Source organism: Melitaea cinxia, chromosome 7, assembly GCF_905220565.1.
Source record: "Melitaea cinxia chromosome 7, ilMelCinx1.1, whole genome shotgun sequence".
In the NCBI taxonomy this organism is placed as follows: domain Eukaryota; kingdom Metazoa; phylum Arthropoda; class Insecta; order Lepidoptera; family Nymphalidae; genus Melitaea; species Melitaea cinxia.
This window is the reverse complement of record NC_059400.1, coordinates 3,295,672-3,316,073: the sequence shown is the minus strand read 5'-3', so window position 1 is coordinate 3,316,073 and position 20,402 is coordinate 3,295,672. Positions and strand designations below refer to the sequence as shown.

General features: G+C 32.5%; 3 protein-coding genes across 3 annotated transcripts in view; 2 read left to right on the top strand and 1 right to left on the bottom strand.

Annotated features, from left to right (window-relative positions):
* The window catches only part of LOC123655208 (tolloid-like protein 1), a 79,171-nt gene extending 71,959 nt beyond the window's left edge, over positions 1–7,212 (top strand). Inside the window, exons 12-19 of the mRNA XM_045591040.1 lie at positions 378–583; positions 2,512–2,687; positions 4,245–4,373; positions 4,907–5,133; positions 5,427–5,541; positions 6,077–6,257; positions 6,561–6,811; positions 6,967–7,212. Coding sequence (XP_045446996.1) covers positions 378–583; positions 2,512–2,687; positions 4,245–4,373; positions 4,907–5,133; positions 5,427–5,541; positions 6,077–6,257; positions 6,561–6,811; positions 6,967–7,212 — 1,531 coding nt within the window. The remainder of the gene's footprint in view (positions 1–377; positions 584–2,511; positions 2,688–4,244; positions 4,374–4,906; positions 5,134–5,426; positions 5,542–6,076; positions 6,258–6,560; positions 6,812–6,966) is intronic.
* A 2,968-nt stretch (positions 7,213–10,180) lies between these two features.
* LOC123655211 (ubiquitin thioesterase OTU1) lies at positions 10,181–13,249 on the top strand. The gene is made up of 4 exons (XM_045591043.1): positions 10,181–10,725; positions 10,873–11,045; positions 11,431–11,589; positions 12,671–13,249. Exons 1-4 carry the CDS (start codon positions 10,338–10,340, stop codon positions 12,878–12,880), a joined length of 930 nt encoding a protein of 309 aa, XP_045446999.1. The 5' UTR covers positions 10,181–10,337; the 3' UTR covers positions 12,881–13,249.
* A 2,243-nt stretch (positions 13,250–15,492) lies between these two features.
* The window catches only part of LOC123655213 (calcium-binding mitochondrial carrier protein Aralar1), a 43,498-nt gene continuing 38,588 nt past the window's right edge, over positions 15,493–20,402 (bottom strand). The window contains exons 13-16 of the mRNA XM_045591045.1: positions 20,177–20,279; positions 18,981–19,071; positions 18,174–18,375; positions 15,493–17,459 (exon numbers count right to left, since the gene is read on the bottom strand). Of these exons, the coding sequence (XP_045447001.1) occupies positions 18,213–18,375; positions 18,981–19,071; positions 20,177–20,279 (357 nt within the window). The 3' untranslated portion in view covers positions 15,493–17,459; positions 18,174–18,212. The remainder of the gene's footprint in view (positions 17,460–18,173; positions 18,376–18,980; positions 19,072–20,176; positions 20,280–20,402) is intronic.

Sequence of the window (20,402 nt, the reverse complement as noted above, 5' to 3'; positions counted from 1 at the left end):
TATTTCCTCCAAGAGAATAATTATTATTATAATAAGAATTAATAAACGTTTCACACTCAACGGATCCCCCAGTAGGATTTTCTCCTGTGTTGGGCGTCCGGGAACACATACAATACACAAACATCAACGCCCAGACCATGACTAACATCTATATGGTCGATACAAATGTATGTCGTAAGCGGGAATCGAACCCGCGACGCCAGCGCAACAGTCAGTGCTATTACCACTGCGCTAACGCGTTGTCAAAATTATAGTCTTTACTTCTTGCTATGTACCTACTTTTAAGCCTTTGATAGACCTTCAAGCAATGAATCAATTATATAAGATAATTATCAACTAAAATCAGATCTTTCCCTTAGTATCACAATATGTTTCAGGTCAAACTCAAACAAACTCCTAGTAATCTTCGAGTCAGACAGTTCAGTGCAGAAGGCTGGATTCTCAGCAACCTTCATGAAGGAATTCGATGAATGTGCATCCATTGATCACGGCTGTAGCCACTCTTGTGTTAACACTCTCGGTGGATATGAATGTGCTTGCGATATCGGATACGAGCTACATTCTGATGGAAAGAAATGCGAGAGTGAGTATCGGTCTTTACAAACCCAAGAAGAAAATTTTATACTATCCTAGAAGCTGATTTATTAATAACTGCTCTGGTGTAGTGGTGCGAGTAATCGCCTAAAACACCGACGGTTTGCGGATTCGATTCTCGCTTTGGATATTTGTATTCGTACAAATATTTCTTTTCGGTTGGGATGTCTGACCTTTTGGGTCTCCACACCGTGCATCGGAGAGCACGTTAAGCCGTCGGTCCCGATTGTTATCATGTACGCCTGATCGTTACTCATAGTAGGGAATATATAGAGAGATATAATATAGAAATATAATAGAGAAAGAGTCCTATGCCCAGCAGTGGGACGTTACAGGCTTAATGAGAAGGTGATTTTTAATTTTATTACTACGGGCTACGAACAGATTACTTTGTATTGCCATACTTTTTTTACTGACTATATATGTTACGCTCAAAGATCGAAAACGCTCATTGAGCGGAAAAATAGCTCACAACGCGATGTGGTCACAGTAAAACATCCACATAGCGAAATTCGTGTTATGGCTCTAATGAAAACGCGCACGACACGTTGTGGCAATCAAAGAAAGACCAAATAGCGAAATTCGTGTCGTGGCTTACATGCTATTCGATCGATATCGTTTCATTTTAATTTATATAATTATATACTTAGTATATTTGATAATGAGAAACACGTTACGCCGTGATTTTATAAAATGAAAAATATTTCTTAAGGACATCTACCAAAACGTTTCCAGCCTAGGCCTAGTAGGATCTATATCGGAAAGTAGTGTGCGTTGTAATCAAATAGTATTCCATACGCGTCATGGCTTTTCTTCATTGCCACAACGCGTTGAGTTCGAATAGCATGTAAGCCACGACACGAATTTCGCTATTTGGTCTTTCTTTGATTGCCACAACGCGTCGTGCGCGTTTTCATTAGAGCCATAACACGAATTTCGCTATGTGGATGTTTTACTGTGACCACATCGCGTTGTGAGCTATTTTTCCGCTCAATGAGCGTTTTCGATCTTTGAGCGTAACATATATAATACTAGCTGCTGCCCGCGACGTCGTCTGCGTGAACGCTAAACAGCACCAAAAATACTTACGATTATACCTTTTAAAAAAACATTCATTTACCCGTTTCTTTACATTTCATATCTACAGAAAAATCTCATAGATGGCGCTGCTTTAAAATTGTCTTGTCTACCTATATTCATTTAATTATGTTTATCGGCCTTACTTATATTGCGTGATATTTATAGTGTGGAGCTAGCTTATATAGCATGTTTATTATTAACATAATAACAACAACATTCAAATATGCGTCGTAAGATTAGGCGTTGTTACAGAATGCGTTGAAGAAATAAAGGTTCACTGCTCGTTCCCCGTAGGTGATAGCGTGATAATATGTAGCCTATATCTTGACCCGACTTCTTAACAATATTCGTGCCAAATTTGAAGTAAATCCATGGAGTACTTTTTGATTTTATCCCGGACATACATACAGACAAACAGACAAACAGACAAATAGACAAAAATTCTAAAACCATATTTTTGGCTTCGGTATCGATTGTAGATCACACTCCAAGTATTCTTTAAAAAAATATTCAATGAACAGTTTTGACTTTCCTTCCATTTTATTAATGTATAGATATACCTATATATATTAATTTTGTAGAAACCTTTGTCTTTAAAATAATGAAAATAAAAAGTAACAATTAGCTCATTTGTTACAAATGTTTAAAAGTTATGCGTGCACGTACAATTTGGCTATACATTTTTAACTGTATAGATATATTGATCATTACTAATATATATGAAAACAAGATTAAAGGACTAAAATATTTACTAAAAATATTCCTAAATTTTACTTGAGTATGAGGTACTATTAAATTAGAGGTGGTACTATTAGTTTAATGGAATATTATTTCTAGATGCCTGTGGTGGAGTCCTTTACGGTCCAAACGGTACAATCACATCACCGTCTTTTCCCGACCTCTATCCTCCGTCTAAGAACTGTTTGTGGGAAATCGTCGCCGAGCCTAATCATCGTATAACACTTAATTTCACACACTTCGACTTGGAAGGCAGCAACAATATGTATCATCAGGTATATATGACACTATACTTTGATAGTCGGCTGGTGCAGTAAAGGTGCTCATTTTTCGATCCCTACTTGTGATTAATGTCTGTATATGGTCTAAAGCTAATGTTGCCTTGTACCTATATTTTTAAGCCCCCAACACAACAGTTTCATTTACTACCTTGTCAGATAAACTACGTTGTTTTGCAATTTATAAACCAAACCGCCTGTTTCATTGAGTATTTGACGCATAAAATGATTTTTATCAATAAACGTGTCTAAACATAATCTAAGTTATTTTACACGAAAGACTTCCATTTGAAGTTATTTGAAGTTTAATGCCAAAAATAACCAAAATATAAATAATAATATCTCCAAAACCTACTTCGAAATTCAAAAATGGTTGACATACCAAAATCGTCAGAACCTTGACTTAATTAAATCTTCATTAAACCACATTGAACTAGTATTCCCATCTCTAGGGCAAGGTCTAGCTAATTTGTCTAATGGACGGAAATTGTCGTAAGCGAACACGTCACTCAAATGTGTGGCGAAACATGGAGATCATTGAATATCTAGCTTAACAGCGTTTGCAAGTAATCATAGGTCACTATTTTATAGTTATGAGTTATATGATAATTAAATCTGTTAGTTTACGAGCATTTAATTTACAAAATTTTATAATTAACAAAAATGGACTTGATTTAATTTTAATATTTTTAAGTAGAAATGATAAGAGAAAAACGCAAACCTGACCTTATGTGTACGAATGTATATACGAATACCTTGTGAATTTCATTTTTAGCCGACTTCCAAAAAAGGAGGAGGTTCTCAATTCGACTGTATTTTTTTTTTTTTTTTTTATGTATGTTACATCAGAACTTTTGACCGGGTAGACCGATTTCGACAAATTTTGTTTTAATCGAAAGGTGGTGTGTGCCAATTGGTCCCATTTAAGTTTATTTGAGATCTAACCACTACTTTTCGAGTTATATCTAATAATGCGTTTTTACTTGACGCTTTTTTCGTCAACCTACGTTGTATTATACCGCATAACTTCGCACGCTTTCTTTTTTTGTTGTAAAGGGGATATCCCTAGTTTGGTACCGTGATAAGGAAACCAGGATCTGATGATGGGATCCTAGAGAAATCGAGGGAAACTCTCGAAAATCCGTAATACCTTTTTATTAGGTGTACCAATTTTGATAATTTTTAATTTAATCGAAACCTGATGTTTATCATGTGGTCACATATAAATTTTATCGAGATCTGATAACTACTTTTTCTGTAATCTTTGATAACGCGTAGTTGCTTGACTATTTTTTCGTCGATCTACGTTGTATTACTCGTCGATGTAATTGAAGTCGGTTTTGCTTTTCGTTTGCGAGCAAACGCAATTATATATAACCGTATAAAATTTTGAACCTAAAAAACTAGCTACTTGCGTTCAAAATGTATCAATTTCACTTAGTTTCATGAATGAATCCTGTAAGTTTCAATGACGTTATTACGAAACACGTACGCCTTAACAAAACTGATGATGATTATTATAAAAATATATATTAAAATAATTATTTTTCGCAGGAATGTGAATACGATAGTGTCACAGTACATTCAAGATTAGGTGATGATGTATTGCGACGACACGGAGCATTCTGTGGATCAGTTCTACCTGCTCCTGTCACATCTGAGGGATCAGTACTAAGAGTTCAGGTAAATTTTAAACCAGACTATGTTAAATATCCCTCGCATACACTTGGGATTTCTCAGATCAGAATTTCATAATGAAAAAATTATAAACTGCGTCTATGTCGCTTCAGCTTGTAATATCCCACTACTGGGCAAAGGCCTCTTTCCCCATGTAGGAGAAGGATCAGAGCTTAATCTACCACGATGCTCCAATGCAGGTTGGCGGATATATTCCCTACTATATATAACAACCGGGACCGACGGCTTAACGTGCTCTCCAAGGCACGGTGGGGAGACCCACAAGGACTGCACAAACACCCAGATCAGGGCAAACATCTGTATGGCAAATACAAATGTTTGTCATGTGCTGGGATCGAATCCGCAACCGCTAGCGTAACAGCCACAAACCAGTGCTGTGACCGTGGCGCCAACGCATGCCGCCGGCGTTCATCGATTTATTAGACGACGTTGACACGTCAAAAACGTGTTTCTACTCATAAGTATCGATTCTACACTTTTGGTGTTCATATCTATGATTCACTGATATTCTCTTTCAGTTCACGTCAGACACCTCAGTCCATCACTCCGGGTTTGCGGCAACGTACTACATTGATGTCGATGAGTGCGCTAATAACAATGGCGGCTGTCAACACGAGTGTCACAACACGCTGGGCGGGTACGAGTGCGCGTGCCACAGCGGGTTCACGCTGCATCCAAACAAACACGACTGCAAAGAGGGCGGCTGCAAACATGACATTACGCATCCTCACGGCACTATATTTAGGTATATTGTTAATAACATAATATATACTGCAAGGTTTTATTTTCTTATTAATTAATTATTTATGTTTTGTTTTTTTTTCTGTATGGGATTAGTAGTAGTTTTCTGACAGTTCGAAGATACTAAAATGTACGAAAATGTATGTTTTTTTTTACAGATCAAATCAAAAAAGCAACAAAATTAAAATCGCATATCTCGTTATCATTTAAAATATGCAATATTTGTAACGCTTTATCTAGATACTTATATATGCTTTGTGATGTGATAAACTGCACTAATTTTATCATTACTTTCAGTCCAAACTACCCTGATCAATATCCGCCAAGAAAGGATTGCGTGTGGCAGTTCTCTACAACCCCTGGACATCGCATCAAGTTGATATTTAATGTCTTCGAGTTAGAACCACATCAGGTATGACGTTCTTAGAACTATAAACATTTGAGAAGGAAAAAAGAAACAATTGAGGATATATATTAAAATCGAAGATTGATTATAACATTAAAAAACACCACTAAATCTTGTAGGTACCTCCTCAATAGTACATATTAATAAGGATTTCTTATTTAATTGCCTATTAAGGAGCAGACAGATCACCAGATCCTGCAGGAATAAGAATACTCTACAAAGCTTATTTATAGCATACTAAAGACTTTCTTATGTATCATCCTCTAAGTAACCAAACCGTGAGTGTGATATTAAAAGTGTCACTACTTGATTTCGCAAACAAATGAGGACATTTTTATAACATGACATTTAGCAAAAATACGAGCAAGTAAAAGTAAATTAACCTATCTATTACTTTACTTTATTTTTCTTCTTTTAACATAGATAACATAGATAAAGACATGATCGAAAACAAAATTAAATGCTCAAATCCATAACCAGCGTGTCTAAATTAAAATTTAGATAAATATCTTTTCCATTGACATATCTGGTAATTTCATAGGAATGCACATACGATCACGTGACAATCTATGACGGAGCGTCTGCTGATGAGAAGACATTGGGACGATTTTGTGGCAGCAAGCTTCCCCACCCAGTAGTAGCATCATACAATCAGATGTACGTTGTGTTTAAATCTGACGCTTCGGTTCAGAGGAAAGGATTTTTAGCTACATATTCAACAGGTGAGGATATTTAACATTTAATATAGTATATTCACCGATAAGAATAATCCAGAACCAAACAAAAATTCTTGGATGGGAAATGATATTTCTTTTTGTTTCTTAATAAAATAGGATTTCTCAACTTAATTTAATATCTGAAACTTACTCTAAGGATTGTTTTTTTTTTTTTAAATATATATTTCTTTTAAAGTTGGATATTTTAATGCACTAATGATGACCAAAAGCCTCAAGGAAAGGAGGTAATATCGACTAATCTTATCACATTGAATGTGTATATACGAATATAATATTGTTTTTTTTTAGCATGTGGAGGTTACCTTGCAGCAACAGAGACAGTGCAACATTTATATTCTCACGCACGTTACGGTCACGATTATTACGAATCTCGCTCAAGATGTGATTGGAGTATAGTTGCTCCTGTTGGTCAATTCGTGAGGCTTACATTCCTCACTTTTGAGCTGGAGCCAGAAGATAGCTGCGGTTATGATAAGGTTCAAGTATTTGGAGGTTTAGAAGGTAGTTCTGGAAATTACGGAAGCTTCTGTGGTACTAAGGTAAATAATCCGGTATAGACGATTAAAAAAAAATTTTTTCTTGAGGTTCATAGAGCATTTGTAAATGTATTATCTAATTAATGTCGATAACTATTTTCTACTGTGTTTTACTGTGCTCTACATTTCACACGTCTTTTCACATTTTATTTCAACAGATGCCACCAGAAATTGTTTCCACAACTGAGGCGCTGCTGGTCAAATTCCGTACTGACGACTCAATAGTATTCAAAGGTTTCTCAGCCTCCTACCAAGCTGTCAAACCAGAATTATGGAGCGGAGAAGATGGTTCTGAAAGTGGAGACGATATGGAAGAAGAAGAAGATGAACAAATACCACCTTTGGTTCTAAGAAGCAGGGGCTTACGAGCTCCATTACCGAGATTTGTTCGTCGGCCTACGTGACGGTGGCCTCTACGTCATCGACACAGGCTGCATCGTAATGCTCACCGGTTCAAACCGAATCACAGTTCCATTTAGAACTATCATCACATTAACTCGACCCATAACACAGTTCCACACCAATACCGCGCTCAGATCTACATGTGCCTACATGTTCAAAATTATCTTCATATCATATTACAAAACAATATTTACGATAGTGTCCCAATATTCGAATATATGGTACGACCGGATCGCCAACTAGTTAGGTTCTAGTGAGTCCCTACATTCATAGAATTTCTTTTGAAAGTGCCGTATTAAATTCCTTGCAAGATTATGGAATGGAACAGTGTGGTGTGCAGAAATTATCATCTAGCAGTTATAATTGTTTACATTTCAGTTTCATATTTCGTTTTATTTGTTGATCTGGTTAAGTAATGCCAGAAAATTGTTAAAACAATGACAAATGCTATATATTTTTATTGCACACAGAATTTATTAATACGTACTGTTGATTGTTTTTAGTTTTGTTATGTATAACCACTATTATTTGTGCCATAAATGCCTGTGTTGCCATTATATAATTTTTACGTATTTTGCAAAATGATTTTTCAATAAACATCATTACAGAATTACGGTCTAACTGAATAGAATTGAAAACAATGTTCAATTTTAAGGTCCTTAGATATTAATTAATGTCTGATTTTATTTGATATGACTGAATGTAACTGTAAATAAATTATTTTTAGGGTTACGTAGGTTTATAACTTAATAGTGGTTACGAATACTCATTAGCGATTTCTAAATGAACAAATATTGGTTTTGTCAGAAATCCCTCGCTTTTAATTAGCCAATTTTAATGCATAATATAGTAACTATACCAAAGATACTAAGAGACATGCTACAGTTCCATATTATTAATATAACAATAGGTATATCTAACTATTATTATTAAGTTCAACACTGAAGAATAATGTAATGTGTACTTATCAATTTAATTCCTTCTACATTTAGAATTTTTTATTTCATCAATAATAATACGAAAGCACAATTTAGGATGAAACTAAAATGACAATACATACTAGAATTTAAGATTATATTTAATGTATTTGTAGGTGAAAGTGTTGTTAAAGTCATATCAAAATGATATAGCAATTAATTTGGCATAAGTATGTAAATTAGAATTTGAATGTATTCAACTTTGAACGCCACAGAACTAATAATTAGCGAGTACATTTGAAGCCAGAAAATAATTAATGAAATTTTTAATAATGTTTTTCATTATTCGTGTATGTAATGGTAATGTAATGAAGAAAAGTTCGAATACTAATGGTTTTATGCTGCGTGCCAAAATGATACTTATTGATAATTTTAGCTTACAGTAAGTTAGTATTTTATAACTTAACGTGGAAATATTTATAATATCATGTAGGAAGACTATATTATTTTTATTAAAATTATTGTGAAAAATCATTTCTGTTTTATTTTAATTTTTAATGGATATAATTAACACGCACATAACCTATCATGTGTTGATCATTTTATCTGATTGTAACTATATGGTCGAATTCCTTTAACTACTTATATGGATGATATTGGAAACGGCGACGTTTTCTCGCGACCTTATGATATGATATTAATCTTTTTATAGATTAATAAACCCTTTTTGTGCCTATTAAACTGTCTACAGTCGATCTGAAGGAGTAAACTCTAGTCGTGTGTCGGAGCTGACACACACACACACACACACACACACAGAGAGAGAGAGAGAGAGAGAGACAGTTTTATTTTTTGAAGAGAAACTTCTTTAGGTGAATGAGGGTAAAATCTTTACGGATGAAACGGCAACGTTTTGATGAAACTGCAACATTTTTGTCGATGGCACTGTAACGAAAATCTAGTTTTAGATTCGTATAAATATAAACGAGACTTAAAAATTAGTTTGCCAAAGAAGTTTCACTTCTGACACGTTTACTTTTTATCCAGGCACTTTTTTTAATTTTACTATAATCTATATTCGTCTTAGGGACATTCCGCAGTATGACTGACGTAACTTCTAGTTGGCGTGCATGCGTGTGACCTGAGTCATATCTGATTTATTTATACAGTGACTACTGTGTCCGAACCAAATCCGAATCGATATATTTTCGACAAGAAATCTAATGTTAAGTTAAATAAATAGTCAACTACGACATAGCCTTCCAGAAGTAAATACCTAAAAAACTTAAAGTAGTCGACTCAATAACGTGGCTGTGTCAAATTGATAAAATAAACCATTCAAATCTGGATTGACTGAAGATTCGAAACAGTGTATTGACAAAAAAGAGCATGCATGAAGTTATTTTAAAACCACTAAATCGAAGATAAATACAGTAAATTAGTGATGTAAAAAATTAATAAATGTTGACTCGTTCTGTTATTTAATTTCTATTTAAAAATATATATTCTTCCCATTTGTATATGTACAAATTCTATTCTATATACGCAGACAATTATAAAATTAACACTCAGACTGTCAAGAAAGAAAAAATAACACGCCATCTCACATATTATTATTATATGTTAAAAAACATTTATGATATATTTAGATTTGCGCTAAACAAACATTAAATAAATTAGTTATCCACGATATCAAGATAAAATTAGTCAAATTCAATATAATTCTATAGATTTCATATAACATACGGCTACAAAAGATTTAAATAACTTTAACTAAACTAAATATAATTATAACGGTGTGATATTTTACGGACGATAGCTTTGTCGTCATAAATAAAGATTAATTTGTATTTAATGACCACAGTACCTATTTCGATAAAATATTACATAAGCCATTGTCATAAGACTTTTAGTTATCCAAGCTAGACCTAGAAGCAAGAAGAAATGTAAATAAATAAAGTTACATTCTGTCTATGCTCACTAACAAGATTATAAAATTTAAACATGGCAACGCATTCTATCAAATCAAAGTCAATTGTCGATTGTCATTTTGTTTTACTTTTGTCACTCAAGTCAAACTTATGTTTGTACAGTTTGTACGTAACGTTATGTTATTTATTTATTTCATCCAATTGTTATTCGCATCAATTTGATGAAATCGTACTCACACAATTAAATTTTAGTAACAAAACTTTTATATTTTGTTAAAAATGGCATCACTAGCGTTTAAAGTTAAAAGTAAAAACGGTCAGCAAATATTGAAAGATCTGACCTCTGAAAGTACTGTGGGTGAATTAAAAATGTTTCTATCTAGTGTATCGGACGTAAGTTGTGAGAGAATTTACGTGTTGTGTGGTTATCCGCCGAAGCCTTTAGATACTAGTAACGATAGTAAAACGTTGAGTGAAATTGGATTAAAGACTGGTGAAACGCTGATTATCGAGGAGAAATCTGCAACATCAGCACCTAGTGCTGGGAAACCAGAAGCCAGTAAACCTGTAGAGAACGGAATATCAACGGAAACTATCGGATGCAGACCTGGAATTTTAATGAAAAAAGTTGTTCCTTCAGATAATTCTTGTTTATTTACTAGCATAGGTAATACAACGATATAAAATATTATAATTAATATTTGTTCATCCTTATAGGTAATATTCACTAAATACAAGGTTTTTGCCATCATTTCCAGAGGATGTTACAGATGTAATCAATTAGTTTCCTATATGAAGTGAATTATTCTTTCAGGTTTTGTACTAAATGGTCAAGTTGATACTTCAGTACATACATTGATGCGTCAGATAATTGCAATGGAGGTGGCCAGTGACCACGACACCTACAGTGAAGCTATGTTAGGAAAGCCAAACGCTGAATATTGTGATTGGATTCAGCAGCCCAGCTCCTGGGGTGGTGCAATTGAGGTACTAATTATAAATAATTTTTGTTACTTCTAATAAAATGAAACAGCCCTTAGGATGGTACAATATAGTTCTAATGAAACAAAACCATTTCAATGAGAAAATAAGTGCCTATAAGATGTAGAACATATCAAGACTGTCAAAGTAAAGTGGGACTAAATATCCTTTGAACACAGTACACAGTGGTACATTTGATAAGCACTATGACCTCTACACTTATAAGATAAATTTTTACAATCACAATATTTAATGCAAAACAACTTAAACACAACCAACACATAGATTCTGAATTACCATTCAAATAGAATAATTCATTATTATGTAAAAAAAAATTATAACTCATAAATATAGATTATAGAAAAAAAAATTAAAACAATGCTTATTTCAGGTGGCAATTCTGAGTCGGTTCTATGGATTAGAAATGGCAGTTGTTGATACTCTTAATGCAATAATAAATAGATTTGGAGAAGATAAAAATTATGGTCAACGTGTGTTCCTTCTGTTTGATGGAGTGCACTACGATCCACTATATTTAGAACAATCTGATGTAAGTATTTTATGTATTTTTAAAATTTCAATATAACAGCCAACTGGTTTTTGCTTCACTGGTTTACTATTTGATATGAAAAAAATCAGTTAATTTAAGATTTAATTTATTATGAATAAATAATACAAAATTAAATTGTCTTTATTGAATACTAGCTTCTGCGCGCGACTTCGTCCGCGTGGGACAGAGGCGCGCGCAATACTTGTTCATTATTTTGCTGCGATGTTATTTTAAAACTGCGATATCTCCTGAGATACTCATTGAAATCGAAATATGCAAAAGGCTATTTTGTTTTAAATTAAATACTTGATAAGGATTAATATCATGTTTATATAAACATCATCGCAAATAATGCATTATTTTAGAACAAACTTGGTTACCATAAAAAAGGTTACAGTGAGCCAACCTTAAAAGATAGATATACGCTTTTGCGAACTTTTTTTAGAACTTTTAAAGAGGATCAATGCTCTCATACATGATTTTTGCAAAACTTTAACTGTTTTTCACAGCGCACGCAGCGGAAGCTCTCAAAAGGAAAAAAGAACCCCCGATTTTGAAACATTCTTCATTGGTGCTCCGCTCCTTTTGGTCTTAGCGTGATGATATATAGCCTATAACCTTTCTCGATGAATGGGCTATCTAACACTAAAAGAATTTTTCAAATCGGACCAGTAGTTTCTGAGATTAGTGCGTTCAAACAAACAAACAAACAAACTCTTCAGCTTTATAATATTAGTATAGATAGTTTCTGTTCATTTTGACAATTTTAGAGTAGTTTATTTTGAGATCAAAATTTCGTGGTCATTTATTTCTTAGTGCAATATTGAATTGTTTTTAAATGTTTCGTGTGTCTTTTCTGCCTTGCCGTGGGTTAAATGTGTATTACGTAAACTATGTACATTGGTATAGAGTTACATAATTATGTGCTACCGCAATGATGTACTTTAGCGTTAAGTGTGTACCAAATGTTGACACTGATGTCCAGTAAAACTAGAAAAATTTTTATGGCATCATACTAATCTTTGTCATTTATATTCTTTCTTTTATGTATCTTAATTAAGTAATAAAATATACTTTTCAGGGTGGAATTCAAACCGTCTTCCCAGCAGAGGATATGGAAATTTATAAAGAAGCCGAGCAACTAGCGATAGAAGCTAAATCGTCCAGACAATTCACTGACCTGAATAAATTTACATTGAAATGTATGATCTGCGACAAACTATTGACAGGTCAAGTAGAAGCACAAAAACACGCAAAGGAAACAATGCACACAAACTTCGGCGAAGTATAGCAGAAACTATTTTTTTATCCAGATTTTGCCAGTCGCTTAAAAAATTGCATAGCCTTTTATATCGATCTGCAATCTAAATAAGTCGCAATTGTAGTTTTAAATAAATTTATAAAAGTGAAATTTTAATATTAAATTTATTTTTAGTTATTTTATTTGTTCATTTAATATGTACAATAGTAAAAAATGACAATAACGTCAAATGAATAAAAAGATAATTGAGCCTTAAATAAATATGCAGAAATTTCCTCCTCTCTTTCCTATAAAATAAAAAATGATATTCATTTTCATTCTAATTACTCTCACTCTTATATTAACTTTAGTTTGAATTACATTTTGTCAGTTTTGTTTATAATAAATTAATTTAACTTATTTTAGTTTTAATTATTTAAAATCAATTTCTTTTACATTTTTAACAAAAGTTTAAAAAAAAAATCCTGATAAAAACCGGAATTTATAATTAAGATAATTATAGAATGTGATATACAGTGTGGGAAAATTGATTACTAGAATTTAAACTTGCCCTGAATAAGAGATTAATATAATAAATACATAAAAGCATGTTATTCCGAAGGCATAGAACAATTGCGAGATGATGCTTTTGCTTCAAAATGCTATATCGCGTTATCTCGGCGTCATTAGAGACATTTAAAGCAATAATTACGGTGGGTTTCAGTAATTCTTTTTTTCTGATTATTCTTACTAGAGATAGAATTTGGCATAATTCATACGAATTGTGTCAAACATATCAGCGCTAGTAGGCTAAATAAAAGTGAGATTGTAAAAACCGTCTGATAGTGGTTTTTGTAATATAGTCTCGTTAACAAGTTAAAAAACCTGTTAAATAAAGATAAAGCACTTAACAATATGAGCAATAGCTCATTCAATCGAAATTTCCATCTCTTTAAGGACCTTTTTTTTAATTATTTCAATATTAATAGTTTCGGAGTTAACAAAAAAAAAAAAAAACTGCAACTGAATTTGTTAATAACTTTTCAATTTTTTGCGTGCTAGAAGATCCTTCAGACCCATTTTTCTAGAATTCAATTCGGATCGAATGAGCTATGGCTCATATTTTTAGGAACTTTATCATTTACTTAACACGTTTTTTGTACTTGTTGACTAGACTAATATACAATTTTGCATATTTAATCAATAAATAACGTAGGTACGTACGAAAACGATATATAAATTCGATAGCTAAGTTACATCACTTATTATAAATAAACTAAACGTTTTATTAATTAAGTTAAACTTGTTGTTATACAGAACGAAGAATTCATTTGATGACTAATATTTGGAAACTTGTATAGTCGATCTCTTACAAACTGGAAAACTGAACCGTCCTTAATCGATAAACGAAAATATCGTTTGGTTATTTTCGTTAATAGAGCGCTAGTTGAAAATAATATCATGGTGATAACAAAGCAATACAAGTTTTGTATCATTTTACAAATAAAACTTTTTTAATAATAAGATGATGATATTGGGATATCAAAATAGAGACAAAAAATAACTCGACAATATAATACATCACTACGTGTGCATATATGCTCAGATATTTAAATCCCACTTACGAATGTGGTTATTCCACTTATTATAAGCTGTAAAGGTCATTGAACTGCACAATATGGTTAATTATTATGAATACTGCCAAATATGAATTAAGCTTAAATATTAAATGTTCTCACGACGAAAAATCGTAAAATTTTGTAATTCTATAACTGACATATATTTGTATGAAATAAAAATTGTTCGTTTTGTTTCAAATTAGTCGTAATTTGTTTAAAAAAAATTACTAGGAAATAAAATAATTCTAAATAAGATATTGGTTTATTTTTCGTCCTTTTTAATAGTATATACATACATACTATTACATAGTAGTATGCTAATGTGCTGAGTTTATTCAGATTTCAAATTACTATTTTGTTATTTATTAGCTGTGCCCCGCGGTTTAGGCACGCGTAATTCGCGTTAATTTGAGGAAAACAATTGCTCATAGCCATTCTCGGCAAAGATTCTCGGTAAATGGGCAATCCAACACAGAAATAATTTATAAATTCAAACCAGTAGTTCCTGAGATTAATGCGTTTAAAGCAAACATTACAAACTTTTCAGGATAATATTAGTAAGTATAGAAAAGATTCGCATATTCATTAAATGTAAAATGTTAGTTTTGAATAGAAATATTTTTTATAGCTGAGGTACCTAGGGCATAGTAGGAAATTTACTGCTCAATGTATGGAGCAGCCTGATTGGAGAAGTACTTCGACATTTCAGAAGATCACAGTTAAATAATACAGCTTTCAAGCAGTGTTGTCTTCCTGTTGGTGAGTAAGGTGACCAGAGCTCCTAAGGGAATTGGGGATAGGGTCGGCGAAAGGCTTGCGATGCTTCTGGTGTTTTTGACGTCTATAAGCTACGGTAATCGCTTACCATCAGATGAGCCGTAAGCTTGTTTGCCGACATAGTAATATACAAAAAAATAAAAAACTTTTTTTTTGTTTTTGAAGTAATGTTCATATCCCTTCTGTCTCAAACCCCTTTTTATTTATTTATCTTTATTTAGTTTTTAATGTAGTAGAATTTTAACGTATGTAAATAAAACAGGAGAATAACTTTATTATATTTATTTTTAACACAAAAAATGTTCAATATCAATAAACACAGCACCTGATTCACATCGGTCTTGTCTTTATTTCTATTCACTTTAACAGCGTTGTTCCACAGCGTAATTTTTAAATACAATTTTCAGGAAATAACAAATATTGTGCATCTGTAGACCATCCACGTCTCTCGATGATTTAAAATAAACTTTTACGTATTTATAATTTTTAAACGAAGGGGTTGTCGTATTTTATTATCTTTAAAAATTCACAACTCTGCATCTTCGCGCGCTTTTTTTGACATTTTAGTATTGCTTAATTTAAAATATAGCAACCCCTTTACAAATTTCACAAATCACATCAAAACTTAAATTAAATTGCTTTTATATGCCCTGTAAAATATAATTTTGGTATACATTAAAAATCTTTACTTAAAAAATTAAAAAGAAACCGAAACTTCGAACTATCTCATAATTTTATTATCTTATGGCAGTCAAAAATTCAAAAGTAAGACAAATCGGTCGACAGACTTAGTATTAATTTCCTTTTAAAGTATGATTATGTACAATTTTTCACTGATTTCAATAAAATTTACCCTACAATTTATTAATCTCGTAACTTTGAGCTCTATCTACATAAATAAGTGCAGTATTTTATACTTACAACTTGATTTTTATTAATTTATTTATTGTGGATGTGCCCAAACTCGTGAAATTTGAAAAGTAAAGCGATAAGTTATCTACCAAAAAAATATCTTGAAAAATTTTCAATAATTACGTTAAAATTGCAATTACATTCTCTAAACGTTGTTGATACCTCAAATTACGACAAACAAAATCTGCTTCCACTCTGAAATTTAGACCTTTGTCTAAATATTCATAGACTTAGAGTAGGAGACATATAAAGTATTTTTTGGTAACATAATTTACTTATTGATACATTTCTTCACACGACGACGTACAGTAAAAATTTTATAACGAAACAGTCATTGTGGGCATTTTTTTATTAATAAAATCGTAAAAGATTAAAATTACAAGAGATTGTAATTGCTATTTTATTTAGGCCGTAGAGTACCTAACTAACTTTCGAATAACACAGTAGTGTTAATTTCGAGATAGTGGCTTTATCATTAAATTAAATAACTGTTATATCTTGACTTCAATAAAACAAAAACAAAAAAAAAAAAAACAGAAGAAACGACTCTAAGCATTCTTATTAAATTAAAAGCAGTGTAGAAACTAAAGGCTATATTATAAAAGATGTTTTAAATAAAAAATATATATTTGCAAAAAAAAATTCTAATAAAGATAAAAGCTGTGAGATAAATCTTAAAAAAATATAAATTTTTCTTAAAAATGCTTGCGAGGTGCGTAGGACTATTGCTTCAATTTTTTATTCATAGCTAATAAGATTCGTAGTTTTTTTTTAAACATAAATCAGTGTTTCCCAACCTTTGGAACGCAGGGATCCATAAAGATCACAGACAACTTTTGTTATTGATCATCGCATTTATAATTATTTTCTTAGATTAAGTGTTAAGTTCTGACGTCATATTGAAATTGATTATTTTTTAAATCTTTTAAAACTTAACTAACTATATTTTATCACTAACGCGTGTCCGCTAACGTTTTCATTTTCGTACAAAAATAGTTTTTTTTTCTTTTGTTTCCTTCATACCTAAAAGCTATGTTAAACCGTTACTTCTTCCGCAGTAACTAAATTTAAGGTTGAGAAACACTGGCTCGGATTTTTTTTCCCTATAAATATTGCAGTGCGAAAAATATTTTCCTTATCGTATTCAATCACTCACTTTTGATTATACATTTTGATCTAAAATTAAACAAATTAAACTTTAAAAGCCGCACTCGCTTGGGCAGTATACTTCTATAACGATTCTTTAGAATTGCTTTATAAATATTGATTGAAATTATTAAGCTATTTTTTTTATCGGAGCTATTACGAACCTTGGAACTTATCTGAAAAGAGATTACATAATATTAGTAGCAATATCGACATGTTAACAACTTTATCGAGGGCCTGTTTCAACATTTACTGATTAAACTAACCGACGTATGTCTAATCTATCTAACAAAATGTACAATATAAATACACTAGGCTATATGACATTAGGCTAAGCCTCATAGGACTGGAGAAACCTAAATGCTATTCAATACATTTGGTGTCATATAAATTGAAGTACCTGGGTGACTGAGCTTAGCTCGGTATTCTTAGTAAATCGTGTTTTTTGGAAATCACATTTAAATACGAATTACATATTGATAAAATATGAATAAAATTTTCCGATTTTACTAAAAAAAAAGGAAAAAATAATCGATTCAGACATGGGCATTTGAACCGTGGTCTTCTCGGTCGATCCCGACCGGCCGATTTCCCACCTGAGCTATTACAACTTTATTTATGAAATTTACCTTCGTATTCTAACGATATTGTAGCAATTTTCATTGAAATGCTAATGCATACTAAATTTCATGAAAATCGTTGGAGCTGTTTCCGAGATTCAGATTACATATACAATAATTGCTCGTTTAATATATTATTATTGAATTTGGGTGTCAGGGTGTCAAAAAATAATTAAAATTTACATTAAATACATTGGCATGCCACCTTTTAACTATTTAAATACCTGTCGGTGGATACTACAAAATCAAGATATATTACTAAATACTTACATTTATTAAAGTCATTTTTGTTCGTAATTCGTATTCGATTTAGTTTTGTTTTGCAAACGAGAATCTCGGCAACGATATACCGAACTTGGTCTCGAGACCCGTTAGTACTGGCATCGCTACTTGATAGCCGCCGATATGATGTGGCTTTCTTGAAGTTTCTTCTATAGGCGTTGATATTGTTTGCTCTGAACCCGCTGGGCGACTGAAAGAATAAATTTATATATTAATAAAATGTGTATTTAACTGAACATGCAGTAAATTCTAATAAACTTAATCGACGAAGAAACTATAATCGATGTCATAGCGCGGTTGATTGCTCTGAGTCAATTATAGTCTAATATGTACGATATTGCTGATCGCTCGCTAATTGTCAAATGTATTTTTGTTTGTAATAATGTCTGAAACAACTTAGAAGCGATAACATCGTCTGATATTTTAGACAGCCACCCATTATTAATTGCGTCATTATTGCTTGGCTATCGCTTCTGAATTGCTTTTTGACAGTAATAGTAGACTATTGCAAAATTCAAATCTTTATTTTTTTTAATGACATATTATGACATATATCTAATATTATCTGTGATGGCTGGCTTTAAATTATTTTGCATAACATTATAGTTTCCGTATAGGTTTGGATATGAAAAAATATTAGAACTTCTTGAAATTGTCTGAGTTACATAATAAATGTATCATAGTATAACGATTTTTATCTGCTTATAGAAGAAGAAACTTGATTTTCAATGAAAAATATAATAATAATAACGCCATTTTAAAAATTACAGTACATAATTATATTCTTATACTTACGATCCACCGAAGTCAACGTAGAACAAACGCTGTAATATTTCATACGTTACTAGCGTCACCGCAAACTGAGGAGATGAACGGAACACACGGGCTGTGGAAAAAGTATATTAATCATTAATTTTACAAAGGATAAACTTAAAGGGACATAACATACGTAAATATAAAAGTATAGAAATTTAGAAAATTTATATAGAAAAATATGAAGGACCAAATTCAGATTAGCATTGATGACTTTTAATCATTCATCATCATCATCATCATTACAGCCTATACAGTCCACTGCTGGACATAGGCCTCCACAAATTCGCGCTAAAAACGGCGTGACCTCATATGTATTGCCCATAGTCACCACGCTGGGCAGGCGGGTTGGTGACCGCAGTACTGGCTTTGTCGCACCGAAGACACTGCTGCCCGTCTTCGGCCTGTGTATTTCATAGTCAGCAGTTGGATGGTTATCCCGCCATCGGTCGGCTTTTTAAGTTCCAAGGTGGTAGCTAACTAGCTAGAACTGTGTTATCCCTTAGTCGCCTCTTACGACACCCACGGGAAGAGAGGGGGTGGCTATATTCTTCATTGCCGTAACCACACATCAAGTTTGATATCATCAGAATTTTGCAAGAAACCTCTACTGCCATGCTTAGTAAATGACAGTAGAGTACATTAATCGAAATCTTATAAACCGAATTTAATGTTTGGATTTGTTTTTACTAAATATATTATTAAGCGAACTATAGACGGCGCTACGATTCGCTTAAACCGAATATAAAAATCATCATATCAAAAGTTTCGCTCTAGTGGGTACATCGTTCCATAGCTTAATTGGCTAGAGCGCCGACACGGTCAGTCGGAGACGCGGATTCGAACCCCGCTGGAGCGGTCAATTTTTGATATGATACTCAAAAATGTTTAGAATTCCTAATGTGTGGGTAACACAAAAATAAAATCGTAGATATATTATTATGGGTTTAATAAAATACTTTTAGTACTTAATCTTTACAAATGTAAATGGAATGTCGTCAACATTTTACAAAAGCAGTGAAAAACGGTTACTGGCTTTTAAGTACTCACGACATTAATTAGTAATTAATAATGACATTATTAATAATTAATAGGAGACAAGTAGTTAAGTTTAAAGTAGTAAGTTTTCCTTAGTACAAGCGGCATTGCCAAGACATAGGGTTGGTTGTCATAGTTACCTATGGCTCCCTTCCAAAAGGCCCGAGCGCCTTCTTCAGCGTAAATCTTTCTCGTAGCGTCTATAACACCGCTGTACGTTGTTTGTCCAGATCTTGCAACCACCTGTAATAATCATATTTCTAGATATCAATATTCTGAAGACGATAACTGCCTAACACCCAGGAGCTCTGGTCACCTTACTCACCAACAGGAACACAACACTGCTTGAAAACAGTATTATTTTGC